Raw genomic sequence first — 27,488 nt, forward strand, 5'->3', positions numbered from 1 at the left:
TCCTTTCAGTTACCCAGGCTCACAAACTCTGGTTTTCTTTCCCAACCCTTCATTTTATGTTAACCTACTTATTTAGTTACCAGATTTTGTCATTACTGTCTCTACAGGGTTTCTTGAATCCATTCTTTCTCTTCGTTCATGGAACCACTGCCTGAGTTCAGGCTCTTATCTCCTCTTTGCTTGAATTGATGCAAGTGTTGCTTAATTGGTTTCTCTGCTTCAAGCTTCTCTCCTTTCCAGTTCATCTGTCTCATAGCTGCCTGCTGAAGGGATTTTTCCAAGATGTAGGTCCATCAATGTCATTCAGTAAACGACAGTGGTTCCCTGTTCCCTATAGGATCAAATACAAATTCAGCTTGAATTTTAAAGTCCTTAAACACCTGACCCTGAGCTGCTTTACAGATTCATATTATTCCCCTTTGCATGGGCTATGGTTCATCCAAAATTACCTTCTTCATATTCCTCATGCTGGAAACCCTGTTTTCTGTCTCAGTAGCTTTTCACTGCCTGTTCCCTAAATCTGGAATGGTTTCCTTTCCAAACCTTGCCTTTAGAGTCCCTTGTTTCCTTTAAAGCTTAGCTTAAGCACCACACTTTACATGCAGTCCTTCCTTATCCCTCTAGTTGCTAGTGTACTTGGTATCACATTACTTCACATTTATTTTATATATTATGCATATATACATTTTTATTAGTATACTTGTAAACTATAGGTAATAGGTATATGCTATATACTTATAAGTATACATATATATTTTTATTCTTCCTTAATTACATGAAAAGTCAATTTTAATCTTTTTTTAAGTTTGAATCAAGTTCCTTCCCTCCTTCCCTCTTTTCCTCCCTTCCTGAGAATGCAATCAATCTGATAGCATATACACATATAGAGGGTCTGTATGCATAGGGTTAAGGGGAGAAAGGAGAAAAGCAGAGAAAGTAGAGGAAAGGAATGAAAGGGGAAAAGAAGGAGGAGAGAGAGAGGGAGTGTGTAAGTAAATACATATATATAAACTATGCATATAATACCTGTGTTCAAATCTGGCCTTAGATACTTAATAGGTTTGTGACCCTGGGCAAGTCATTTATCCTCCTTTGACTTCAGCTTCCTCAATTATAAAATGGGGATAATAATAATATCTACCTCTAAGAGTTGTTGTGATGATCAAATGAGATATTATTTATAGAGTACTTAGCACAATGCTCAGCACATAATAGGCTTTATATAAATGCCAGCCATTTTATATGTATATTTTTGCGTGTGCATGTTGTTTTCCCCAATACAGTATAAGCTCTTTGAAAGCAGGAACTGGTTTATTTTTGCTTTTTATGTTGTTGTTGTTGTTGTTGTTTATTTGTTTTCAGTCTTGTCTGACTCCTCCTGACCCCATTTGGGATTTTCTTGGTAGACATACTGTTGCCATTTCCTTCTCTAGTTCATTTACAGATGAGAAACTGCGGCAAACAGGATTAAGTGATTTGCTCAAGGTCACATAGTTAGTAAGTGCTTGAGACTAGATTGAATTCAGGAAAATGAATCTTCCTGACTTTAATTCCAGCACTCTAAACACTATACCATCTAGCCTCCTTTTTTTTGTCTTTTATGCTTAGCACCTAATTATTGGTATATATGTTTAATATTAATGCCACAGAAGATCTAACAAGACAATAGGTTTTTGCTCATAATTAAACACTTCCTCCCACCAAAAGAGTAGATTTTTTACCTTTATTAAAACTAATTTCATTATTTTGAGAATTTCTGGCAAGGAAAATCCCTTTAAAATTCCAATTGGTTCTTCATCTGCAAATTGGCATTTGGCAAGATTAAGTGATTTGCCCAGGGTCACACAGCTACTATGCATTGGGGGTGGGACTTGAGATTAGGTTTTCTTTCCTCCAGTGCTCCATTTATTATAGCCTCTCTGGTAAGAGAGAAGTTAGATAATATTGAGTAAATAAATATTTGTCCATCTCTATGTACTATTTTAAACAATAAACAAAAATAGAAAAATGTATTGAGATTTCAGTCTCTCTCAGAATGTTCTTATGATCTTATTTGATTTAATTTGCCATTTTTGATATTGAAGTACTCAGTATATACCCATTTAAATATGTGCAGTAAATTTATCAATAGCCTTGTTGTGCCTTGGCAGATGCTTGTGTCTGTGCTGCAGGAGGAAGTGTTCCCATTGATGAAGATGTAGATAGATACTTGAATTAATGAAGCAGGTGCCACAGCAGCTTGAAAAAAGAGACTTACTCAGAATCTTTATCAGACTGTCAGCTGTCCTAACTTTTACTGTCCAACATGAATCTTCAGTGAGATTTTACCACAGGGTTTGAATCTGGAACTTCTTGAATTTGAATTTGAAGTACAGTAAATCTATGTACAGATCATCTCCAGTAAACTTTTACCCTTTTAAAGCACTTTTCAAAATACTATCACCTAGAGTGGTTGTGATCTTCCCTTCCATTTGCCATTATTCAAATAATGAGAAAACATTTTTGTATATTCCTAAGGCAAAGATAATTAGGAAAGTAAACTCGCAAGAACAAAATCACAAAACTGTCTTCCAAACAATACCAACATAATAATATCTAAAAACTGTGCTCACACAAAAAAGAAATGCTTCTGAATCTTCAAATGTCTGGGTCACTCTTTAGTTATGGACTCCAATATTGATCATTGCAGCTTAAAGCAAATTTTTCCTCCTTTGAAAATCTTAGTTTCAATTCAATCCATCCCAACAACTGTTTATTAAATCCTACTACCTATAGGGTGAAGAGTCAGAGTGGTATCATGGTTAGAGGGCCAGGTTTGGTGTTAGGAAGGCTGGGCTTTTGAATCCTGCTTTTAATATACCATGGCCATTGGCAAATTGCTTGATTTCTGAGTGTCCTAGGAAACTCTAAGGCATAAATTACCCACAGAATTTGGATTTGCATCAGTCAAAAAAGTTGCCTCTCTTGGCTATTGGCTATACAAATAAGATGATAGATACAAACAAAACTACAGAGAAGTGTCTTTATGCCTCACTGAGTTGGTAACATTTATCACTTTGTATTGTTATTTAGTCTGTCAGTCAATAAACACTTTTCAAGAGATAGTGTTACACAAAGGAGACACTGGTCTCAGTCAGGGAGACATGAGTCCAAACCCTGCCTTTGACAAGTAGATGAAGAACTTAACATCTTAGTGACCCCAGCTAAATTCTAAGTCTATAACTTTCAGAGAAGGGATTAATCTACATTGGTAGATGAACTTAATTAAAGACTTGTAAAAGAAAAGTTATCACCCTCTAGGCATCATTCTTCTGATGCCTCATTGGAGAGGAGGAGGTAAAAGGAAGTAGGTTCTTTCAATATAAATGTCATCTATTATTAATATTATTGTCAAATTTGAAAAAGTTAAGGCCTGAGAATGGTTTATCTTTTATCCAAGAGGAGCCTTTCTAAATTTGGAGAATCTTATTACTAGGTTTCTTGGTAATAATTTTTGTGGGGGAGGCAACCACAACTCCACAAGACCATTTACTGCAACAGTTAAAATATAGACCACTAAATGATTGAAGGAAATCTTATTAAGTATGTGTATGTGCATATGGTATGTACCTACACACATATGTATATAGGAATATGCATATATTTATTAATTTATGTATGTTTTATCTCCCCAAATAGATTTTAATATTAGTGTTGGAGGGAGCTAGGCCTTTTATATCCTTAAAAAGGTTAGTGTAGGATAATGTCTAGGCCAGGGAGTTATCCACAGAACTAGAAAGAAGGAAGGAAAAAGACAACTAAATTTTATGGCAAAAATGTTCAGTTAGGCTAGCTGTCTGTCTGCTTAACTGGTAATGGCTTTTTCTTCTCAAATGCCATACAAGAATGAATAAAGGAATTAAGGTAAACAGAGATTATATGACTTGTTCAGGGTCACATAGCTAGTAAGAAAATATGATTAACTAGGTGGCATTGAGGATAAAGTGCTGAACATGGCATCAGGGAGACATAAACATGAATCCTGACTCAGACACCTAATACCATCATGTGACCTTGGGTGTATTTATTCTAACCTGTCTCAGCCTCTACTTCTTCTCCTGTAAATTGGAAATAATGGATCAACTAAACTAATAATTATACTAGAGCAGATTTTCAAGACAATGTTTTTTTTTTTAAAGTTTCAATAAAGGAAAAAATTTATCTATTTTATGGGAGGAAAGTATTTCATCATGAATAAAAACAATTGCCTTGCTAAATCTTCTAGTAGCATTAATATTAAACATGGATATCAACAATTAGGTGCTGGGCATGTGCTAGCATTTAAATATACCACTACTGAGCTTCCTCTTTCTAATTAGACATAGCAATTTGGACCTTTATAAACATATCTAGCAACATGTCCACAGTTATGGCTGTGGGCTAAACAAGTTAACATCATTCTGTCAGTAGAATATAAGATTTGGCAAGAAATTCCATAATCCCCACTCAGTTAATTCATTTGGTTACAAAATTATAGTTTTCCTATGATCATTCTTGTACGGTATTTGAGAAGGAAAAGCCACTACTAGTTAAACAGGTAGCCAGCCTAAATGAACATTTTTGCCATGAAATTTAGTTGTCTTTTTCCTCCATTCTATCAAGTTCTGTGGATAACTCTCTAGCTTAGACATTATCCTACACTAAACTTTTGTTTTGTTTTGTTTTTAAATTTATTTTTTAAAATTTGATCAGTTTCGAACATTATTCCCTGGTTACAAAAATCATTTTCTATTCCTCCTACTCTTCCCTCTGCCCTCCCCTCCTGTAGCCGACGTACAATTCCACTGGGTATTACATGTGTCCTTGACCAGAATCCATTTCCATATTGTTGGTATATGCACTAGGATGTTTATTCAGAGTCTGCATTCCCAGTCTTATCCCCCTCGACCCATGTGATCAAACATACACTAAACTTTTTAAGAATATAAAAGGCATAGCTCCTTGTATTTGTTAATTTAAAAGTTCATCCTCTATAATGAGAAAAATATTTGATTCCATCTTTATAATTTCATTTAAAATATTTTCTATTCATAAATGAGCTTTTTAAAATTGTGTTTATAACATATGAGGCATTTTATTAAGGACTGATGGAAATATCAAGATTAGTAAAGAATGTTCCCTGCCTTTAGCTTAAAATTTAGTAGGAAGCATACCCAGAATTAGAACATTAGATAGAATGGGAAAATGCAAGGATAGCTACCAAGGAAGAGAGAATCCTGTGATTTTTGAGGAAGAGAGTAATAATGTTTAAGAGGAAACAGTTAAGGTTTCTTAGAGAAAATTACTTTTAAGATGGACCTTAAAAGATTGGGTTGGAATAGGAGGGGAGATGCCTTCAGTGATTTTATGTTAATTAAATAGAATCATAAAATTTAGAGCCAGAAGGGTCAGGAGAAGTTATCTTTCCAATGCCCTAAAGACACAGCTTTGAAACTTAGATTTTAATCCTGATCCAGAAGACTTTATACTTTCCAGGGAGATGGTAGCTAGTTATTTTATAGAAAAAATAATATATTTTAAAAGTTCCTAATACATATACATATATTTTTAAAAGCTTACCTGATTCATCTTTAGTCAACATATCAGATCCACTACCAAACCTTAAAGTACTGAAGAAGGTTAGTTAATATACCAGTAATGACTATGTAAAGATATGACTTATGTTATGTTCTCTCTCAATATAATGATTCTATTTCAAAAATCTCTACTGCAATGTAACAAACTATTGATATAACTTGTTTATATTATGTTTTATTTATCTTTTAAAATTAAATAATAATACTAATTTCTAATTTCAGGTCCTGGGATAATGAGAGTTGGTGCAGGGATGAATGGCAATGACAGGTTTACAGGATTGATGCAAGATGTGAGATTGTATGAACGAAAATTGACCTCAGAAGAAATCTATGAACTTCATGCTACTCCAGCAAAGAATGATTTGCATCCTATTTCTGGGTACCTAGAATACAGACAAGGAGAAACCAACAAATCATTTATTGTTTCTGCAAAAGACGACAATGAAGAAGAAGGGGAAGAATTATTTATCCTTAAATTAGTTTCTGTACATGGTGGAGCGCGTATTTCCAAAGAAAATATCACAGCAAGATTAACAATACAAAAAAGTGACAATGCCAATGGATTGTTTGGCTTCACAGGAGCCTGTATACCAGAGGTAAGATGGCAGACATGGAAGACTCCATCACAGTGACCATGGCTAGTAGTGAATATACTTGAGAATTTTTTTTTCTGTTCCTAAGAAATAGAATTTCCTCATCTCCCCCAAACACACATTAAGATATCTGTGCTTTTAGAATGAAAAGTAAGAGCCAATTAGATTGATGAATCAGTATTTGATTTTATTTCTGTTTGGTATGTACTAGAGTTGTGATTTTATGGATGTGGAGATCTCCCAAAGAGGAACTTCCTCTACCAGTGCATATTGCCACCCTGTGTGACTTAATCTTAGCTTTTCTTTGGCTTTGAAAGCTCTCCATTACCTGCCCCTTTTCTACTTTTCTAACCCTAAATTCGTGACGTCCCTCTTCCAAGTACTCTCTGATCAAGTGACACGGTATCTCCAGTGTATCCTGTCTGTATCTTGTTTGTACATAGTCATTTGCCTCTTGTTTCCCCTGTCAGAATGTGAGCTCCTTGAGACAAGGGACTGGTTGTGGTCTTTCTTTGTATTCTCAGTACTTACACCAGTACCTGGTACATACCAATGATGCATAAATGCTATTTGACTGGCTAATGGCTCACCCAGAGTCAGATGGTCTCATTTGAGACACTTATCAGAGATGGGACTTGAACCCTGGTCTCCATACTTTCTCCATTATTCCACACTGCCTGAGTGTGAATTAATATGTGCATATCCTTGAACAAATGATACTTTAGACTCAGGCTTGAGAATTATTATAGCATCCCACAGAATTAAATTACCTTCAAGACACCACTTACTTTCCACTGACTTCGTGAGATCCTATAAGTATAAGTTATATCTAACTATGTTAAGAGTTTATGTGAAAATTGGGTTTTCGTTTGTTGCAGTTACTAATAAGAGATGCTAAAAATGATGTAAAAAATATTGATATTTATCGGAGAGTTTTCAGATAAAATCATTTACCCAAGGGTTAACTAACAAGCTTCTGTAGTCGTAGTAAATGCCTTTCTTATCAGGCTTCTTGGCTAGGGTGAATTTACAGGACGCCTTTGATGCTTTTCTTATCTGTCCTTGCCAAGTCTTCAGAGCCTCACTCTAATCTTTTTGGTTTCCTGTTCAGTAACACGAGACCTTTTGAAACAGTCTCCCAGGTGTTACATGTGACAACAAAGGCCGGGGGGAAGAAAGCCAAAGGTCTGAAGACGGTTCTGACACTGCCTCAGCAATTCGATTCCAACGTGTTTCCTTTAGTTGTATATTCAAAAGAGAAAATAGTAAACATTAAAAGACAAAGTCAGCTTTAGAATTTTATAGATCACGTCCCCACTCTACTACAAATGGAGGCACAAGTATTGGTATAAAGTTCACACTGGCCCTTCTAATCCATTTAAGATGACAAGAAATCTCCATGAGACCTGAAGTGTTGAACTACAATTTCAGTCAGTCAGTAAACATTTATGAAGTACCTTCTATATGTCAGACACTATGCTAAGCACTGAGGATTCCTAGAAAAGCAAAAAGACAATCCTTGCTCTCAAAGACCTCATGTTCTAATGGGGAAGACAACATGCAGATAACTATATACAAACAAGCTAGCTACAGAATGGAGATAAATAACAGAAAGAAGGTGCTAGAATGAAAGGAGTGGGAATGTTTCCTGTGGAAGATATTGTAGCTGGGATTTGAAGGAAGACAGAAAAGCCAGGAGGCAGAGATGAGCAATGAGAGAATTTTTAAATATTGAGGACAGCCAGTGAAAATGCCCCCAATCACGAGGTGGACTATCTTGTTTGGGATAAATAGTATGTGGGGATGGGGGAGGGTATAAGGTGTAAGAACACTAGAAAGCTGTGTGTGCTGTAGGGCAGGGGGGCAAGAGAGGAAAAAAGAAATGAAGGGTTTTGAACCCCAAACAAAGAATTTCATACTTGATCTTGGTGGTGATAGGAAAGTACTGGAGTTTGTGGAGGAGGGGGGATGTCTCCTTGACAGCTAAGTGGAGGACAGACTGGGATGGGAAGAGACTTGAACAATCAGGGAGTCCAAACAGAAGGCTGTTAGAGTACTCCAAGCATCAGTCCATGAAGGCTTGTGCCAGGGTAGTGGCAGTGTCAGAGGAGAGAAGGAGGCATATGCAGGAGATCTTACAAAGGTAGAATTGACAGGCATTGGCTACAGATTGGATTTACTGGGTGAGAAAAGGGGAGGAGTCAAGGATTATATCTGGGTTGCAGGTGCTCCTCCAGAATAATGGGTGCTCTGGGGACCTCTCTTTCTCTATTTCACTAAGGATAAAGTATGGTGTGGACTTTTGGTCTGGATTTAGATCATCATCATGTTATTAATGACTGATCTTCCATTAAAAAGAAAGTTCTAATAATGCAACTTTTTCTTTGGCTGACATTTAAAAGGTGTCAGAACACTTCCTGTGTATTTTTAAAAAATTAATTTATTTAGTCAATTTAGAACATTATTCCTTGGTTACAAGAATCATATTATTTCCCTCCTTCCTCTCCCTCCTCCTTTCCCATAGCTGACCTGCAATTTCACTGGGTTTTCATGTGATCAGAACCTATTTCCATGTTGTTTGCACTAGGATGTTAATTTAGAGTCTACATCTCCAGCCATGTCCCCTCCACCCATGTAATCAAGCAGTTGTTTTTCTTCTGTGTTTCTACTCCCACAGTTTTTCCTCTGAATGTGGATAGTGCTCTTTCTCATAAATCCCTCTGAGTTGTTCAGGATCACTGCACTGCTACTAATTAATGGAGAAGTTCATTGCATTGGAATGTACCACAGTATATCAGTCTCTGTGTACAATGTTCTCCTGGTTCTGATCCTCTCGCTCTGCATCACTTCCTGGAGGTTGTTCCAATCCCCATGGAATTCCTCCACTTTACTATTCCTTTGAGCACAATAGTATTCCATCACCAACATGTACCACAATTTGTCCAGCCGTTCCCCAATTGAAGGGCATCCCCTCATTTTCCAATTTTTTTTTTTGCCACCACAAAGAATGCAGCTATGTGATTATTCTTGTACAGGTCTTTTTCCTTATTATCTCTTTGGAGTACAAACCCAGCAGTGCTATGGCTGGATCAAAGGGCAGACAGTCATATAGTGCTCTTTGGGCATAGTTCCAAATTGTCCTCAAGAATGGTTGGATCAATTCACAGTTGTGAATCCAGCATTCATTACTTTCCTTTGCTGTCATTTTAGCCAATCTGTTAGGTGTGAGGTGATACCTCAGAGTTGTTTTGATTCCTGTGTATTTGTAATTATTCTTACAATAACCCTGTGAGGCAGAAAGGACAGATTTAATGATTCCCATTTTAAAATGATTTTACAAATGGATTCTTAGTGAAGTTGCCATGTGTTTAGAGTTACATAGTAAATAGTAGAGCTTCATAAATAGAGAGTAGATATTCCGAATGTGACACCCAACCTATGCTCTGGTCTTGCACATATACATATGGACAGATTAACTCGAATAAAGTTCAGAAAGCCATGTAGGCTAAGCAGAATAAACAGTTAAACTCAATAACAAAACAAAATAGATGTATCTAGGTGAGGATCAGTTCCTTTACCTTTCTTTGCTTTAAAAATCATCTCAGATATTTTCAAAAGAAATAATTTTAAAATGACTTTATTTAACTGAAGTCAGAAATAGTCCAACATCTTCATTTGACCTAAATGGTCTTTGAACTTGACTAAGCTCTATATAGCCATTTGAAAAAGGTATTATTATATACTACTTGCTAGGCTTCCCCATATAGTCATTCCCATATAGGCCAATTAATAAAATTATTGGGAGAAAGCTAACATTTTTTACATATGAGCTTATATCATATATAGCAAACGTTATACTGGTATATGTATCATATATAGCAAGGGAAAGACAAGAGAGCTGGATTGAGAGTACAAGAACTGATGCAAGTTCATATCCTGACTCTGACACTTATCTCTCTAACCTTGGGCAAGTTACTGAACCTCTTTGGGACTCAGTTTTTCCATTTGTAAAATGAAGAGACTGGACTGGAAGACCTCTAAGGACCTTTCTAGTTCTAAGTCTATGATCTCATGTTTAAACAGGGTAGAGCAGTGGCAAAAGTCCTAGTTTAAGAGTTAGGAGTTTGGGGCACTAAATCCTGGCCCTTCTGACAACTAACTCCATAATGCTGGACACCTTTGATCTCTTTGGGCCTCAGCTGCCTTCTATGTACAATGCAGGAGTTGGACCAGATGGTCTTGGTAGACCTTAGAAGTGCTCTTGTTTTGACTCTGGACTATAGAAGAAATTATTGAAAGGAAAAAAAACTGAACATTGAAACTAGATTATAGTTGGGGGAGGAATTTGTGGAATTCCCATCCCTGGAAATTTTAAGAAAAGATTAGCAGCTCTTTTCTTATCTAAAGATGTAAAACCTTATACTGTGCTATATGACATTTTGTCTCATATTCAGAGAAAAATAATGCCAATTCTGTGGATTTTTCAAGAAACTACAATTTTGTCAATGTGAGAAATAGTGGTTTTCTAAAAACATGAGCTTCCCCCCCTTATCTCTAAAGGTCTCTTATAGATTATCTCACAGTGATGATTTGTGTTTCTAAACTTCCTTTTCTAGTCACTTTGGCATGATCTAAGCTGCCAGTTAGATTAAATTAAAAATAAAACATATTTTTGTTAAATAATTGCATTATTTTGAATATTTAGTGAATTTTTAATGGTATGATGTGTACATGTATATTTATGGGTATGTGCATGTATTCTTTTGTAATTTTAAACTCTCATAGTGGGCCTGGAGTCAGAAAGACCTGAGGAATTCAAATCTGGCCTCAGATACTTACTAGCTACATGACCCTGGGCAAGTCATTTAACCCTCTTTGCCTCAGTTTCCTTATCCAAAAAATGAGCTGGAGAAGGAAATGGAAAATTTTCTCCAATATTTTTGCCAAGAAAATTCCAAATGAGGTCATGAAAAATTGGACACCACTGAAATGACTGAACTAGAAAAAGCCTCCCTGCATTGTAAGGTCCTTTCTAGCACTCAAATTAATTGTCTACTTGGCCAATATAATTTTTGTCATCATTAACTCCTAGTGACACTAGTTGAGCATGTGAATAATGCCTACCCTGACCTTATAATTCAAGTCTTGAGTAATCCAGGAAAACTTGCTTTTAGACTGTTTTTTGACTTGGGGTCATTGTAGAAGCAAAACAGCCTTTTCTCCTATTGCCATTTCTTAGTCTACCACATTTTCTCTTTCATATTTAAGAAATAAAAACTTTCTGTTTTAATATACTTATTTTATTGACATACAGCTTTTTATTTGGGTATTTGTAAACGAATAAGATTCATTGCTCAGGTATTAGTTTGAGTCTATTTTAGTGATGCTGATCTAAAGAATTAAAGCATGGAAATTCATGATTAAAAAATAAATTTCTATAACAAAGTTTTAGAGATACATTTTGAGAATAGCCTTATGAGAACGAGAACTTTATTTCAGCTTGAACTGTAATTGCTTTTAAGTGCCTACCATATGTTATGATAATAGATTCCTTTCTATAAAGAGCTATTGATACAATCTGATATCACAGACCATCGCCCAAGCATGAAACTAAATTAAAAATTCATGGGATATGCTAATTCTTCAGTATTCATCTTTTATTTCAGCAAAGAAAGATTGTTCACAGATAAGAATAGTTCATTATTTTCTAGAAAAGAAGGTTCCAATAATTTCTACCCTCGTCCCTTTTTCCTCTTATATCCCTGAAGATTTAGACAAGGCCTTGCAAATGCTGAAATCCCAAAAGACACCAGTACTGCATATCATTCAGTTCTTTGAAAATTTGAACAATTACGATTCTGCAACTTGTTCTGTAGGATTATAGATAGGAAAAAATGTTAGAAATCATCTTGTTTGGTAGATTCTTTTCACAGATGAAGAGGCTGTGGCCTACAGTGGGTCACTCACAAAAATAATAATAACTGAAATCCAGGCCCTTTGACTTGAGATGAAGTTCATTTTCCACTGTGCTACACTGCTGGGTGCTTATATTCCTTTATGCTGAATGTTTCATCTGTACCACATTTTAAAAGCAATTACAACCTGACTAGCAGCAGACATTCCTTCCTTTATTTCAAATTATTTGGTAAATATATATTCTTTATCGCTTTTTCTCCAGGGATTGAACCTGAACTCTTTTAAAGCTTACTTTTTAGAAATTCTGTTTCATATTTAGTTTATTTTGGAATTTTGCTATATAAACTTATATAATATGTTAATGAGCCTGTTAATTGTTGGTTTTTAAAAAATCCTAACTTTCTGTCTTGGTAATAACTCTAAGACAGGGATCAAATGGGACCAAGTAGAAATGATGGTTCTGTAACTTTTAGAGAGAGTTGCCTCAGGCATTGGGAAGTTAAGTGACTTTCTGAGGGTCACACCGGCAGGACTTAAACATAGGTCTTTAAGAATCAAGGCCAGGCCAGCTCTCTTTCCATTATACCAAGAAGAATCTGAAAATTAGAGAAAGTTATGGAAAGTTAGAACAAGGGATAGAATGTCTGTGTTCTGGGTATAATGAATAAATTTCACCTATTTTCCCTCTTCAGTGTGATTGATTACCTCATCTTTCTAATGTTGAACATTTTCATGTGAAGTTTGGCACTGAGGGTTGGGTTTCTGAAATACTTGACTCTCCTTTTTTTTCAGACCCAGACTGGTTGAACCAATTAACCATCTGTTTAAGGAAGAGTTTTTCAGCTTTTTAGTTTAATAATTTTGGAGAACAAAATAGAGTTCATCCTGGAGCAACTACGTTAATATCCTGGAGCAACTACGTTAATTGCATTTTAAAAAATTAATTACATTTTAATGATTTATAATAGGTTATAGCTAAGATTTAAATTGGTCTCTAAAATTGTTCAGAATCAGGTCTATGCATTTCAGCTATTCAACCCAAAGTAACAGGTTTAAAATATAAGAAATCTTAAATTATAGCTTAAATGGAGGATAGTTAAATATTTATTGAGTGCCTGCTATATACAAGGCTTTGTTCTAGGCAGTGAAAAAGGACACAAAGGACAATAAGACATTATTTTTATGGTGCTTAATTTCCTAATAAGGCAGAAATACTTTAAATTTAACAATTAAATGACTATTAGAAAATAAATTTAATTTTTAAAAATAATTATTGATTCATAGTGAAGTCACAGTTAGATGAATTGTTATTAGTTTGGGAGGAAGCTGAGATGACTGAACTGAATTTATTTAGGAATCTTTGAATTATTTTTTATTTATATAAATGTTAAATAGTGTTTACTAAGGCAGAGGGACATTGTAGCTTATTGAATAATGTCCTTGGAGTCAGTAAAATCTGTATTAAAGCCCTAACTTTGACACATACTATCTATGTGATCCTGGGCAAGTAATTTAACCTTTTAGTGTTCTGAGACAACTCTCTTGTCTCAAAATGAAACAAACTGTCTAAGAAGATGCTGAGGTGTATTGGTAGAAGAAGTTCCTTGTTAAGAGCTCCTTATACTTATGAAATCACAGGTTCCATTAAGAATTGTCTTAAGTGTTGCTCTAAATCTTTACAGATTATTACATGACTCAGCATGTGCTTGTAAAAAATAGGATTCTATCCAAAGTACATTATATCTGTCACTGAATATGTTTGTGTCTATGTACCCTTTGCAAAGTAGATAGTAAAAAGTTGCTGAATTCTGGTAAGGAGATGATTTTATGACAATTTTTTGATTTTCTTACATAGAATATCCTTTACTGAGTGCTTGGGATCAGTGTTTATCTGAAAAATAATTTGCCTTTAATTTCAGATAGCAGAGGAGGGGTCCACTATATCCTGTGTCATTGAGAGAACCCGGGGAGCCCTGGATTATGTGCATGTTTCTTACACCATCTCACAGATCGATTCCACTGGCATTAATTACAACGTTGATGATTTTGCAAATGCCAGTGGAACTATCACATTCCTCCCTTGGCAGAGATCAGAGGTAAACCCCACCATGCCTTATTATTGATGTTAATTATTTGTTTCTTTAAAAGTCTCCTGGAATGTATTTTTATGGTGTATATATTCTTTGATAGAATTACAGAGCTCATTATTTCAGAAATTTGGATACTTAAGGACATGGCAATATGAACATGATTTAAAACAATGTGGGTTTTTGTTTATTGTTTATGTGCTGATGAATTTTCAGGGGTAAGGACACCCACACACACAGAGTCCCTTTTGGGCTTTTGTATGAAAGAAAAGGTAAAGCTATGAAATTTATTTGGGTAGGTTATTTCTCATTTGTTTTATTCAAACCAAGTGAGAGAGTATATGTATTGCATTTTGCAAGCTTTAAAACATACTGAGTGCAGAGTACCAGTACAGCAACATGTCATATGATTTTCAAAGATATTTTATTGTGAGTTCTTGGTTATTCATGCCAAATGACCCTTTTTCTTATATTAAAATCCATAGAATAATTCTCATCAAAATCCCACTTTATATGAGGTAACTTTGAAAAGTTAGGGTAATGTGTGAATATGATTTTTGCAATTCATATTGGGCTTGAAAATGAACAGTTAGGTGGTACAATGGCTAGAATACTGGGCCTAGAGTCAGGAAGACTTGAGTTCAAATCCAGTCTCAGACACACACTTAATATTTGTATGACCCTGACAAGCCATTTAACCCCTGTTTACCTCAATTTCCTCAGCTGTAAAATTGGAATAATAACAGGGAATAGTAGGTCTAGGAGTAGGATTTGAACTTAGATCTTCCTGGCTCCAGGTCCAGCTATCCACACTATCCACAGTGTTATCTAGCTGCCTAGAAGAGTTTAGAATATACCTGATACAGTTGGAGATCAAATCCAACAATATAGCCTTTTTCTATTGCTTTTCTATGCTTGAATAATATTGTATGAGGCATGGTGTGTGTGTGTGTGTGTGTGTGTGTGTGTGTGTGTGTGTGTGTGTGTGTGTGTGTTGTGCCAACACTCATCATACCAACTTACTCCTTTTTTGAAGCTTCTACTCTAGTCACTCCACTTCTCCTTTCAAAGTTCTCAAGAAAACCTAAGCACCCAAGAACTCTTAGAAAAGAATTGCTTCTGAGATGCTTCAAGCTTACTCTACTACAGTACTAACTCCAGCCCCTTTTTTTGCTCCCCAAAGCCATGCCTGATTCTAGCTTCTCTATGATCAGTACCAGCCCCAGGCTGAGGAAGAACTAGAACCTGTGGGCAGTTCCATGTGCACTTTTGGGTGTATAGCTGTTTCTCTTTTCCTAGCATCTGACTTCTGATATTTATGAGTTAAGAGTAGAAAATGTACTTATTATCTGATACTGTTATTTACTTACACTTGTAACTTTTCAGTATTATTATCCTTTTTGTTTAAAAGTTTGTTTCAGTTTTTAGAGTAGCCTGTTCTATCAAATCAACTAATTTTTTGAATATTTATTTCCAATTACTGTATTTATCAATTTGATATTTCTATATTTTAAAGCTTTTTTTTCTGCTAAAATGGAAAGTCCAGAGGGACATGGAGAAGGCAGAAATTTGTATAGTGATGTTACTTTAGTAACAGTGAACCCTGGCAGCTAAGTTGGGGAAAACTTTCTTTCTGAGCAAACTAATTCAGTAAAGTTCTCTTTAGAGCAAAATCTCTGAAGAGTAATTTCTTCCATCACAGAACCACACAAAAAACTAACTAGAGGCCCGTGAGCAATAGAGCAAAAGGAAAGAGGGCTGCCATCAAAGCCTTTGTGGACAAAGGCAAACAAGCCACAACTTCCCAGAAGAGAAACATGTGGCCTGTACATCTCTACATCGAGAAGCACTGAAAGCAGAAGAGTCTCTCTATCCTATCCAGAAAATCCTGGGGTGGTTGGAAAGCCCCAGAATGGGGACTCCCCACACCCCAGAGAGTGGCTATAATCAAGGCAGTGCCAGTGGTCTCAGACTGAAACTCTGATTCCAAGGACTCCTATTTCTTTAGCATTTAATCCTGAGATATCATATAATTATCTGAAGATATAGCACCCAGAACATTAAAAATCTATGATGGGGAAAATGGACTCGTAAGCTCAGGAAGTAGAGGTCAACATGAGATCCAGGGAGAGCGAAAGTAAGACTGGCCACTGTTCCCAAAAGTACAGCAGAGGAGAGAATATGGTACTGACCAAAAGCACTAATTTGGGAACTAACCTAGTGAGCTGAGTAAACCAAAGAAAACATCAACCAGTGTTAACTTGTGGTGGCATGTGCCTCCTCAAAGACTGAGTATTTCTAAGAAAAATTTCTACTCTTTCTCCAAGTTTCTCTCTTGGTGCCTGCCTGATTGCTAACAGGTGTTGTAATATATCTTGCTACTTCTTTACTTAAAATGCTTTTGTATCCTGAATTTTGCTTTATCCATGAAAAAACCAAGACTTTGTCAGAGATAAATATAAATGTAAATGAAGGAAGAGAGCCAAACCTCTCCCTAAGTGACAAGAATTGGAACAATTCTGATGGCATTCCTAACTTTTTATTTAACATAAAGTCCCTAAAGCAGTAGTGGAGGGGACACTGTGGATTAGTTGATTATTATGTTATTTCCAGGCTAAAAAGCTAATTATTATGAATAATGTGACAGTAGGACTTGCTCTGTGGCATACCTCCTTTCCATGATGAGACATCAGAAAAAGATGTTTGTGGAGGAAACTTTCTTCTCCCAAATGAACCCAAACTTAGAGTATCCTTTGGGGAAAATACATTACTTAAATTTATACTCCTGAATATTTAAATAGTTTTCTTATTTATTTTTCTATCCATCAATTACTGCCATCTTATGCCATATTTGGCTATACATAGTCCTTTTGAGAGCAGTTACTCTTTTTGGCCACATGATGGCCACTCAATACCACTACCACTAGCAACTATGAAAGCCATTTTTATGTTATAATAATTTAAAATAAATAATAATAGCTTATTATGAGCAACAGATATTCTTTAAATCCTTTCTTTCTTTTCCCCTTTCTTTCTTTCTTTCTTTCTTTCTTTCTTTCTTTCTTTCTTTCTTTCTTTCTTTCTTTCTTTCTTTCTTTCTTTCTTTCTTTCTTTCTTTCTTTCTTTCTTTCTTTCTTTCTTTCTTTCTTTCTTTCTTTCTTTCTTTCTTTCTTTCTTTCTTTCTTTCTTTCTTTCTTTCTTTCTTTCTTTCTTTCTTTCTTTCTTTCCTTCCTTCCTTCCTTCCTTCCTTCCTTCCTTCCTTCCTTCCTTCCTTCCTTCCTTCCTTCCTTCCTTCCTTCCTTCCTTCCTTCCTTCCTTCCTTCCTTCCTTCCTTCCTTCCTTCCTTCCTTCCTTCCTTCCTTCCTTCTTTCCTTCTTTCCTTCTTTCCTTCCTTTCTTTCTCTTTTTTTTAAATTTTAAAAACCCTTACCTTCCATCTTAGAGTCAATACTGTGTATTGGCTCCAAGGCAAAAGAGTGGTAAGGGCTAGGTAATGGGGGTTAAGTGACTTGCCCAGGGTCAGTAAGTGTCTGAGGCCAGATTTGAACTTAGGACCCTCCATCTCTAAGCCTGGCTCTCAATCCACTGTGCCACCTAGCTGCCCCCAGTGCCTTTTCTTTTTAAGAAAATATGGTGAGCAACCAAGTAGCTCAGTGGATTGAGAGCCAAACCTAGAGACAAGGGAGGCCTTGGATTCAAATGTGGCCTCAGCCACTTCCTCACTGGGTGACCCTAGAGAAGTCATTTAACCCCCATTGTCTAGCTTTTACTGCTTTTATGATTTGGATTAAATACACAATATTGATTCTAAAATGGAAGGCAAGGTTTTTTAAATAAAAATAAAAAAAGAAACTATACCAAGCACTACTGTGGATGAAGTTAATGCCTAGAATTCCATGTAAGCATCAGCTTTTTCCTGTTCCCTTCTCTCAAAAAATTAGGAGTTAGAAAAGTATATTCAAAATAAGGAGAACAAGTCTATAGGTGACATAATTTATAGAGTTTTCACATTGTTGAAATGTGACCGACAAATGTGGTCATATGGACCAGGATTCAAAGTGACCCAATTTGAACAATGAACAATTTCCATGGATTACAAGCAGTTTGTTCTAGGGAAAATTAGCCAATGTAATAAATAATAAAAAGAACTGAATTTTACTCCATTATTGCAACTTAAGGTTTTCAAAACATGTTATGTTATTTCATCATCATAATAATTCCATAAGGTAAGTATGACATGTATTGTGATACTCATTTTACAGATAAGAAAAGCAAGCCTGAGAGTTAACAGATGGATCATTGAAAGGAATAATCCCCAAATTCAAATTAAATAATTCTTTATTTCATACAAATAACCCAGGGTTCACCATTATTTTGCCATAACAAATACTTTAGTTATCCCATTTTAAAATTAATCTGTCCCTCTCACTACTCTTTTTTACTCAAGTAAAGCACCTTAAAAGATCCTCCCAACTAAAAACATCAGCATAGTCCAACATAACATTTTAGCCACCTGTGGTCCTTTTTAATCACACACCAGGTTCATGAACATGTAAATGCTGAGATTTACATAAAATAATACATTAAAACTTGAAGAAAACTACCTACAGAAACTGACAAGGATTTTTCAATTCCTTTAAATAATTCATTTTTGTACTATCATGCATAAACTTATAACTCATTTTTATAGGGAGGTGACTTAAACATTTATAAAATGTATATTCAGAATAACATAAAATTTTCAAAATATTTTGTAACTTTAAAGTTTTTCCTATTAAAAGGTTTTAATACAGTTCTAGTAACATGTTCTTGAACTTTTTTGCCTGATTCATGGCAAGCTCTGATACTCCCTCAGAAACATAAAACTGTGGTTTTTGCCTTAGCACCTTCATACTCATGTCTTTTTTTGGACCTGCTCTCATTCTTTACAGGTTTTTGCCTTTAAGAAAACTATTTTACAGTTTCTAGATTTGTAACCTATAATAATAATAGTGATGATGACAATACCAATAATAAGGAGAATTTACATAGTGTTTTTACATAGTTACATTTACATAGTGCCATAAGGTTTTCAAAGTGTTTTACAAATATGTTCTCAATTGATGCTCACAACATTGCTGTGAGGTAGGAGCATTTATTATCCATGTTTTAAAGTTGAGAAAACTAAGGCAGACATGAGTTAAGTGACATGGCTATGAAGCATCTAAGGGAAGATTTGCATTTACTGTTTTTGAATCCAACTCCCACATTCTCTCCACTGTGCTACCTAGTAGCACCCATTCTGAACAATCTGACATTTTGGACAGATTATACTTTACCTCCATGCAATTATTTGAGAAATTTAATTAGGTGACCAGCATTGCACACATATTTAAACACTGAATACAAATATTTGGAGTTAGGAAATATTCATGATTATAAATAATTAAAAGAATTAAGTATTGTTTAAAGATACTACTTTTTCTTTGGGGAATAATCTCGATGTTTCTTAACCTAACATCTCTGACTTTTTATAATTCTAGGTCTTGAATCTCTATGTCATTGATGATGATATCCCAGAGCTTAATGAGTATTTCCGGGTCACTCTGGTCTCTGCGATTCCTGGAGATGGGAAAATAGGTTCAACTCCAACTAGTGGAGCAAGCATAGATGTTGAAAAGGAAACAACAGATATCACCATCAAAGCCAGTGACCATCCATATGGTAACATCTTAGTCAGAAATCACCATTTGTCTCTCATTTGCTCTTCAGATTTATCAAATGAGGAAAATGAAATTCTAGTAATTGACAGAAGGAAAAGTTCTGATATAAACACTCAACATTTAAGCTTCTAATTTGAATGCTATTTTTTTGTGTGAACAACTAACTCTAAAACTACATTCCTGAGTTATATAAATATTTGATATGCATCTAAACATATGAACAAATAGGACTTTATGTGAAATTGTAATTAATTGTAGTTACAAATTAATTTTGTGAAAAGCTTTACAAAATTTTAAAAAATCTAGATTATCTACAGATACCACTTTCCTTTCTATCCCTGTTCAGTTTCCTATCGCCTCCTTTGTATGTAGCCTGAACAGATGTGTAGTTCCAGCAGGAGCTAAAAGTGAAGGTTTTTTTTAGGGACCCAAGGAGTCTCTCCCTTTCTCACTTTTTACAAAAAAATTATTTATAGCTTTTCAGGAACTGGAGAAACTTCCTGTGTCATTCCTCTATGTTAGCCTGGTCATGGATAGCAATGCAAGAGGGAAGATGGGAATCAGGCAGTGGGGTGGGGAATATCCTAGTTTAGTGAAATTGGCACTGGATTAAGAGTTAAGATCTTTAAATTCAGTTCTTTGATCAAACAGTACCCACAAACTCTTTAAGCCTAAGTTCATTCATATGTCAAATAATGTTGTGTTAGATGATTTCTAAGGTTCCAATTCTAATATTAGACCATTTTGTGCTTGGGAACCAAGTAACCAAGATTTGGCTGGATGGTCTTCTGTCTCCCAAGTCTTCTATAACAAGGCCTTTGAAACAGTGTTGCCACCTCTCATAAAATAAGAGCCAAAACCAAATTCCAAATACTCTGATTACCTGAATTTTTTGGATTTGATTTTAGATAATCAGATGATGATTGTGGTTGTAAAATTCAGCATACCTCAGTTTGACTTAAATTTAGAATTCTTGTTTTTAAATTGATTCAAATTTGATTTAATTAGATATTGCTATTTGTGGAAAAGATTACAGAAGGAATGAATGAATGAGTCAAGCACTTTGTGCAAAACACTGTACTAAGTGCTAGAGATGTAAAAAGAACAATGACACCCCCTGCTCTCCAGGAGCTCATATTCTAAGTAATACATATGGAAGATATCTCATCTTATTATTCATATTGCATAGTAATTGTATATGTTACTTAAACTGAAAAAAATTTGACATCCTTTACCAATGTGTCATCATGATGTGAAATAATCCTGGGTCATTGAAAACTATACTGAGAGAGTAAGCTCCAGCAGATCCTATGAAAGTAGAAAAGTATTTCTGTTGTTTGAGGACCAGCCTGGTCCTCTCCAGAAAAAACAAATGTAGGCATGACACATTTTAAAATTTAATCTCTCTCTCTCTCTCATATATATATATATATGTATATATATATATATATGGAAGATATCTTATTATTCATATTGCATAGTAATTGTATATGTTACTTATATATATATATAAAAACATCTCTTCCAACACTTTCTTAAGCCTAGACAATTAACAAAATGATAAATCAAAAGCCCTCTTTTGTAGCTTGTTGATTTCCAAGATATAAATGCCCACATTGAAAATTTGCCAATTGGTTCTCCAAGCCAGTTTGAGGTGGCTCCAACATACCTCTGCCTACAACATATCTGACTAGGTCTATTCATTGTATAGCTTTTGCTTAGAGACTTTATTTCCTGATGTAGCCCATTCCACTGGCAAATAGTTTTTCTTGTTAGGAATTTTATATCAGGGCTGCATTAAAATCTTTGAAACTTTTATTTTTTGCTCTTGGTTCTGCCAAGTAAAACAGGTTTAGTCCTATTTGTATGAGATAGGGTAACTGAGACTAGAAGAGGTTAAGGGGCTTGCTCAGTCACATAACTAGTGTCAGAAGGATTTGAAGTGGATCTTCCTGATACCTGATACAGTGCTCCATCCACTGCCTCACCTTGCTGCATCATATTTTTCCTCCCTCCTTCCTCCTTCTTCTCCTCCTTCTCCTCCTCCTCCTCCTCCTCCTCCTCCTCCTCCTTCTCCTTCTCCTTCTCCTTCTCCTTCTCCTTCTCCTTCTCCTTCTCCTTCTCCTTCTCCTTCTCCTCCTTCTCCTCCTTCTCCTCCTCCTCCTCCTCCTCCTTCTCCTTCTCCTTCTCCTTCTCCTTCTCCTTCTCCTTCTCCTTCTCCTCCTCCTTCTCCTTCTCCTTCTCCTCCTTCTTCTCCTTCTCCTTCTCCTCCTTCTCCTCTTCCTCTTCTTCTTCCTCCTCCTCTTTCTCCTTCTTCTCTCCCTTCCATCCTCCCTTCCTCCCTCCTTCCCTCCCTCCCTCCCCCCTTACCTTCCATCTTAGAATCAAGATTGTGCATTGGTTCTAAGGCAGAAGCATGGTAAGAGCTTGGTAATGGGGGTCAAGTGACTTGTTCAGGGTCACACAGCTGGGAAATGTCTGAGACCAGATTTCAACTCAGGACCCTCCTGCCTCTAAGCTTCAAATACTTTCATCCATATAAGGGATAAAAACACAGATGTTCATTTAAAATGAATAACAAAGTCTATCTAAGAAGACATTTGTGAGGATATAAATGATGGTATTTTTATATTTGTTAGGCTTACTCCAGTTCTCTGTGGAAATGCCTCCTCGACCTGATGATAAGATGACTTTGCCTGCTGCTAGTATTCCACATGTGACTGTAAAGGAGGAAGATGGAGAAGTTAAATTGTTGGTAGTTCGTGCACAGGGTCTTCTGGGAAGAGTGATGGTGGAATATAGAACCATTTCATTGACAGCATTTAGTCCTGATGATTATCAGGTAAGTAGAAGGTAATGTAAACAGAATACAAAGCACCCTCAGCCTTCTTGCTTTTATTTTATTTGGGGAGAATGGGTGGAGATAGTTTAAAATGCTTTTTATTAGGAGCCAGCTGGGTGGCTCAGTAGATTGAGAGCCAGGCCTAGAGATGGGAATCCTATGTTCAAATGTGGCCTCAGACACTTCCTAGCTTTGTGACCCTGGGCAAGTCACTTGACCCCCATTACCAAGCCCTTACTGCTCTTTTGCCTTAGAACCAATACAAAGTATTGACTCTAAGAAGGAAGGTAAGGGTTTAAAAATGCTTTTGTATATCAGTGTATAAAATATTACTTTAAATAATTTGATAATAATTAAATAATACTTTCAATAATAAAATTAAATAATAAAATCATACTTAAAATAGTACTTCATCATTGGTAGCTGGGAACACTCATATGAACTGATGCAGAGTGAAGTGAGCAGAGCCAGAATTATAACAACCACATTATAAAGACAGAGTACATTTTATATTTATAAAAATACTTGCATATATATTCTCATTTAAGTTACTGTGATTCAGTCATAAAAGGTGTTTCTATAGCATACATATTAATAATTTGTTACTGCCACAAAAGTCTGCAGCATTAACATACATATAATGATTTTATATTAATTTTTGGTAAATCTAGAACTTTGTACTTTTCATTGGTTTCTTGTAATTATTTCTCCTTTAATATGGTCAGTCTTTCTGACCTATTAATTTTACTTTTTTTACACATTTTATACTTAAATTTTTGTTATTTCTTCTTTAAAAGCAATTATTATTCCTTTTAGTTTTGACATCTTATGTTTCCAATATTTCCTTCTCCTGCTTCTACCTAAAATTTTTACTTTTTTAATAAAGAAACTGGAGTGGGAGGAGGGAAACAGCTAAACCAGCCAATATATTGATTTTACAATGTTGCGCAACCAGAGTCAGTATTTCTTGGCTATCTCTATTTATTTACATGTTATTGTTTCTCCCAATCAAAGGTAAACTTCTGGAGGACAGGGACTATTTTGTGTTTTGTTCTTAGTGATTAGGAGAATACCTAGAATATAATATGCATTATTCTAGTTCATCAATCAACTGGTTATCATTTCCTATACTATTCTCATTAGTATTGATAGGAAGACCTACAAAAATCTTGTAATAAGTATCAAATAATATTAATGGCCTTTAATTTTTTTTGCATTTTCTCTTTCTTTCTCAAAAGTCATTGATAACCCTGCTTGTTACATTTTGTTGGCCATTTAAACTTTTCCCCAGAGGTAATTTATTTATTTATTTATTTTTAAACTTTACTTTTTGTCTTAGTAGCAACTCTAAGACAGAAGGGCAAGGGTTGGGCAAACAAGGTTAAGTGACTTATCCAAGGTCACACAGCAGGGAAGTGTCTGAGGTCACATTTGAAGCCAGCTCCTCTCAGCTCCAGGCCTGATGCTCTGCTGTCTAGCTTCTTGCTTCTCCCTCCACCCCCATGATATTGACAACTCAGAAGTTCTATGGAACTTTGCAGCCAAAGAACATAGTTCCTCCTATATAATTTTACGTGTGTATTTATTCATTCATGTATAGATAAATTGATTGAAAGAACATTTATTAAGCATGTCCTAGGAACTAGGAATTAGGCCAGCACTGAGGGTACAAAACCAAAACAAAATCTGCTTTCAGGGGTTCTTATTAAGGGGAAAAAGGAGAGGCATACAGCAGGTGAATTTTTCCACTATCTTACCCTGTAGGCTTCTGAGTTTTTGTAGAAATCCAAGTTTTGGGTCAGAGTGACATAGCTGTAGACCCAGGCATAATTAGCTGCATGTTGTTGAGTGTTTGACTCTCCTATCTCCCTCTCTCCTCTCTCCTCTCTCCCCTAAAGGGCTGCAAACTAACTTTACTGACTCCTGATCTGTTTGCTGATGCCTTCTATGGCTTTCTGACTACATTCCTTCCTTAGTGTCCATTGCCTTCTGATTTTCAATTGATTCAGACTTCAGATGGAAAAATCAACTTACTATACCTTTTCCTCATATTTCTTGGTCATTTCTTAGTCAGGAGTTCTTTTTTCTTTTAATCCTCAGAGGAATAGTGACACTTGGGTTTTCCTGCTTCTTTTTACTCTTCCATCTAGAGGACTACTCCATTATTTTTTCCCACTACATCAGAGCACACGAGTTGTAAGTGGCTAGCAAAACTCCTGAGTGTGTCCCAAGCCAGATTAAAATCTGTTTGGGAGGTATTTAATAAAATAATTAGAAATAAACTACAACATAGTAATGTTAGTTTTTTTTTTTAGTCAATATGCAGCATTTTCTTTGTTATACTATTGCCTTTTCAAAAAAAGAAATGCAAAATGAAAAAATGTTGCCTAACCTTTCATGTTGATTCTCAGGAAACATTTTGAGTTATTACGAATCTGATCATGAACTATTTAAGTGATTTCAAGTCACTTATTCATATGTATCCATGTGTAATACATTAATAATGTGCCACCTAACTGACTTTTAAGACCATTAATTTTAAAATCTCATTTTCTTAAACTTGAATTATTTTTATGTTTTAAAACTTGATTCTAGGAGAAAAGGAATAATAACCTGAATATTTGCTCCTCAAATAATCTATTACTTTGTTATTTACAATCCAATATACATATATTAAGTGCCCACTATGTGCCAGACCCTGTGCTAAGCATTGGGGATTCAATTAATTAAAAGAAAGACAGTTCCTTCCTTCAAAGAACTTACAGTCTAATGGTGGGGGAGACAACCCACAAAAGGAGGTAGGAGGTGGGGAAAGTGGGATCCCAGTTGTCATTTTGTTTCATGCAGTTGAAACTAGGCAGAGTATTAGATGCAAAGTGGAGTGAGCTGAGAGTTTATTAATATTAAAGTGAACAATTGAACATTTCTTTCAGATATATTAATTTAACTTTAAAAAGGGTCAAGTTCAAGTAGCATCATTAAGACTTCAAAGCAGAGATTTCTCACATATACCTATTTTGTCCATTTTATCCATACTATAGAAGTATAGTAACCTCTTCTGTAAATGAATATCCTTGTAAATGGCATCATGAAATGATTACCAACAAAAGATTATTTTTTAAATTGCATAATAAAAATGTCATTAGAAGTATGACAGACTGCTGAGTAGCTGTGATTCTAAATGCTTTATTTCTAGATATCCTTGGTTAAGAGAATGTCTTGCAACCCATAACTTTAATTATTTAGTGACTTATGGAAGTATCCTTTTGAGTATTCCTTTGTGACTTTGAATACTTTCTGATAAATAAAAGAACATGGAAAATGGAAATCCTCCCACTCTAACTTGGTCAGCGGACACTCATTTAAAATTTGTGCTGAACTCTAGTCATCCTTATGAGTTCCATTTTATTTCTCATACTTAAAGTACCTATGTTGCAGCATCTATAGGAATATCAAAAATTCTCATTGCTCCAAATCATAAAAGGAATGAATATAGGCCAAAGGGTAAATGTGTATTTTTTGTTTTTACATTTTTATTTCAGGATACCTCAGGCATCTTAGAATTTCAGCCAGGGGAAAGATACAAATACATTACTGTTAACATCACGGATAATTCTATTCCTGAATTGGAGAAATCTTTTAAAGTTGAGTTGTTTAACTCAGAGGGAGGAGGTAAGGATTATACATCAAAAATTCTTTTTTTTATAAAGGTTTGTTCTCAGGATATAAAGGCAATCAATATATAGATCCCATTAAAGTGACTAATAATTTAAATTAAACATTACATATTTTTTTCAAGAGTCTTTGGTCAGTTCTAGACTCCCAGGCCTGGAATCAAGAGGACCTGGGTTCAAATTAGACCTTAGACACATGCTAGCTGTGTGACTGGTTGATTCACTTAATCCCAATTGCCTAGCCCTTTGCCACTCTTCTTGTCTTAGAATTCACACTAAGACAGACGGTAAGAGATTTTAAGTTTTTGATGAATTCATTCATTGGATTAATTGAAAAATGGTTTAAGAATTTTGGATTCAGATTTCTATTATATGGTTTACCTTGCTATCTAAAGAAACCTTTTATCTGGCTACTTAAAAATCATCTATCTTGCTATCTAAATTCCAAGGTTAGATTTAAAAACAACGATTAAACAAGTTATAGTTACATATTAATAAATGGATCAGCCATCATTTATGATGCCAGACTTTTTATATTTGTACTGAGAAAACAGGGTGCTTTGGGTTGAAAATCTTTATAGAGTATATTATACTAGAATAGGAGTCCATTGGCTATGGCACTGGGGTTTTTTATGTCCCAGCTAACCTGAAAGAAATGTCTTTCTAGAATATGAAAGTATAAGTGCACTGAGAGACAGCAGAGTCTGGGTGTCATTCATAGCATTAGCTTTCAACCCACAGCTACAAACCAGCACTTTATTTTCCTGGTCATTCATCCTGGTAGGCCAGAGGGTTAGAAATATGCACAAATAGGGGCCCCAATTCGCTAGTAGTTTCTTGTTGCAGGCTAATGTTAGTCCTTAATGAATCTTATTGTGACTCACAATAACTCCTTGCATGATCTGTGGAATAGCTCAGCACACATCCGTATAGACACTTAAGAGATGCTATTAAGTAGCAACTTTTGTTTGCCTCTCTCTTCAGATGCCTGTTTATATTCAAGTAGGGAAATTATGATTTTGCTGAAAAGTAGATATATGGTGGAAAAATTGCCTTGACA

At 35.3% G+C, this 27,488-nt stretch overlaps 1 protein-coding gene across 1 annotated transcript in view; it reads left to right on the top strand.

Moving 5' to 3' along the window:
* Positions 1-27,488, top strand: part of ADGRV1 (adhesion G protein-coupled receptor V1) — a 778,411-nt gene that overhangs the window by 106,908 nt on the left and 644,015 nt on the right. The window contains exons 21-25 of the mRNA XM_001366741.4: positions 5,838-6,211; positions 14,044-14,220; positions 19,733-19,913; positions 22,552-22,754; positions 26,297-26,426. Of these exons, the coding sequence (XP_001366778.3) occupies positions 5,838-6,211; positions 14,044-14,220; positions 19,733-19,913; positions 22,552-22,754; positions 26,297-26,426 (1,065 nt within the window). The remainder of the gene's footprint in view (positions 1-5,837; positions 6,212-14,043; positions 14,221-19,732; positions 19,914-22,551; positions 22,755-26,296; positions 26,427-27,488) is intronic.

The sequence above is a fragment of the Monodelphis domestica genome, chromosome 3 (assembly GCF_027887165.1).
Source record: "Monodelphis domestica isolate mMonDom1 chromosome 3, mMonDom1.pri, whole genome shotgun sequence".
Classification (NCBI taxonomy): domain Eukaryota; kingdom Metazoa; phylum Chordata; class Mammalia; order Didelphimorphia; family Didelphidae; genus Monodelphis; species Monodelphis domestica.